The sequence below is a fragment of the Cynocephalus volans genome, chromosome 4 (genome assembly GCF_027409185.1).
Source record: "Cynocephalus volans isolate mCynVol1 chromosome 4, mCynVol1.pri, whole genome shotgun sequence".
Classification (NCBI taxonomy): Eukaryota; Metazoa; Chordata; class Mammalia; order Dermoptera; family Cynocephalidae; genus Cynocephalus; species Cynocephalus volans.
In genome coordinates, this window is record NC_084463.1 from 71,151,437 (window position 1) to 71,153,203 (window position 1,767).

Sequence of the window (1,767 nt, forward strand, 5' to 3'; positions counted from 1 at the left end):
TGTAAGCTCCATTCATGGAAAGTGCCCTACACAGGTGTGCCATTTGAAATCTTTTATACCATATTTACTGTACCTTTTTTATGTTCAGATATGTTTAGGTATACCTACTGGCCATTGTTACAACTGTCTACAGTATTCAGTACACTTTTAAACGTGCCACACAGGTTTGTAGCCTAGGAGCCATAGGCTATACCATATAGCCTGAGTTGTATAGTAAGCTATACCATCTAGTTTGTGTATACATGTGATGATTGCACAACAACAAAATCATCTGACACATTTCTCAGAACCTATCCTCTGTTGTTAAGTGACCCATGACTATGATATGCTTTGTGCACTGAATTTCTAGCAATATACTCATAACTTAGATGAATTACTATCTTCTATAGTAAAACAGTTTATTCAGAATAATCTAATGCTCTGATGCCATTCCATGAAAAAGGTACATTTTATTCTTTCCTGTGGAATAAATTTTCTCTTCTGCAGATTCCCCAGGGTCTAGTACAACTATAGTTTGTAGGCACACTTCAAAGGCATGGCTTAAATGCATGTTTTTCCATTCTGAACCATTCTTAAAATTTTGTTTTATGTCAAGTTTCTTATCAATTTGTCTCCTAGGTGGATGCTTAGACACCATACTCTTCCAATATGTCCCAAGCCAAGTTTCTAAACAAGATTGTATCAACAGATTGTAGGCGCAGTCGCACCAAATTCACAGAAGATCAATTGAAAATTCTTATCAATGCCTTTGAACAAAATCCTTACCCAGGTTATGCTACCAAACAAAAACTTGCTTTAGAAATCAACACTGAAGAGTCAAGAATCCAGACTTGGTTTCAGAATCGAAGAGCTAGGCACCAACTTCAGAATAGGCACCAACTTCAGAAAAGACCAGACCTTGGGAAGACTTTAGAATCAAGCCAAAGCCATGATCACCTTGAAGAACAGACTCAAAGTAGAGAACCCAGGCGGTGTCGTACCAGTTATACCTCCTCTCAATTACACACCCTCATTGAGGCATTTATGATCAACCCTTACCCTGGGTTTCATTTCAGAGAACAACTTGCCAAAGAAATTGGAGTTCCAGAGTCAAGAGTCCAAACTTGGTTTCAAAATCGAAGAAATAAATTACATGCCTGGAGAAAAAGAGAACTACATGAGTCCTTAGAACAAGACCAGGGACAAGACTTCTGAAATGAAGTTCAAGGTATACAAGGTACACAAAATGGCACCAACTTCACTAGCAACTCTTATTTCTCTGGAGCCAGAACATGAACAAAGAGACAAATTCAGTGTATTTGATATCATCATCCTGGAACCTATATCTGTCTTCCTGGGAATCTACCCTTCTGAGTCTGCCAGCTGAGTTTTCTGGAGATGGTAAACAGAACTTCAGGAGGCAGAGACTGGTACAAGAGACACCATAGAGCCCTACCGACCCAGCCTGGCTCCAGAGTTCAACAGACCTTGAGACAATGAAAATAAACTTAGTAATAATATTTTAGTCATCACAGTCATGATTGATTCAAGCAAAAATCATCAACTGATGTTCAAACCTTAAAGTCTGTCGAAGACATATATACATCATCTCAAAGAATCTCCACACATACCTTTTTTTAAAAGGAAAACTGGTAATTTTGCAGTGACAAAAACTGGGCTCTACCTTAACCAAGTGGCTGAAATTCACTTCCCCAGTAATGGCACAAACCAGCATGAGGTGCCTGCCAACATGATTCACTAGGAAGGACACAAGATGCAATGTTATAA

The 1,767-nt window shown here is 38.7% G+C and overlaps 1 protein-coding gene across 1 annotated transcript; it reads left to right on the forward strand.

The window, feature by feature from the left end:
* Positions 1–648: 648 nt before the first annotated feature.
* Positions 649–1,194, forward strand: LOC134374621 (double homeobox protein A-like). Its single transcript, XM_063092469.1, has one exon. It carries the CDS (start codon positions 649–651, stop codon positions 1,192–1,194), a length of 546 nt encoding a protein of 181 aa, XP_062948539.1.
* The last annotated feature ends 573 nt before the right edge of the window (positions 1,195–1,767 follow it).

What these genes read in the sequence shown, in the direction of transcription:
- LOC134374621 (XM_063092469.1), top strand. Translation starts at nt 649, where the DNA reads ATGTCCCAAGCCAAGTTTCTAAACAAGATTGTATCAACAGATTGTAGG.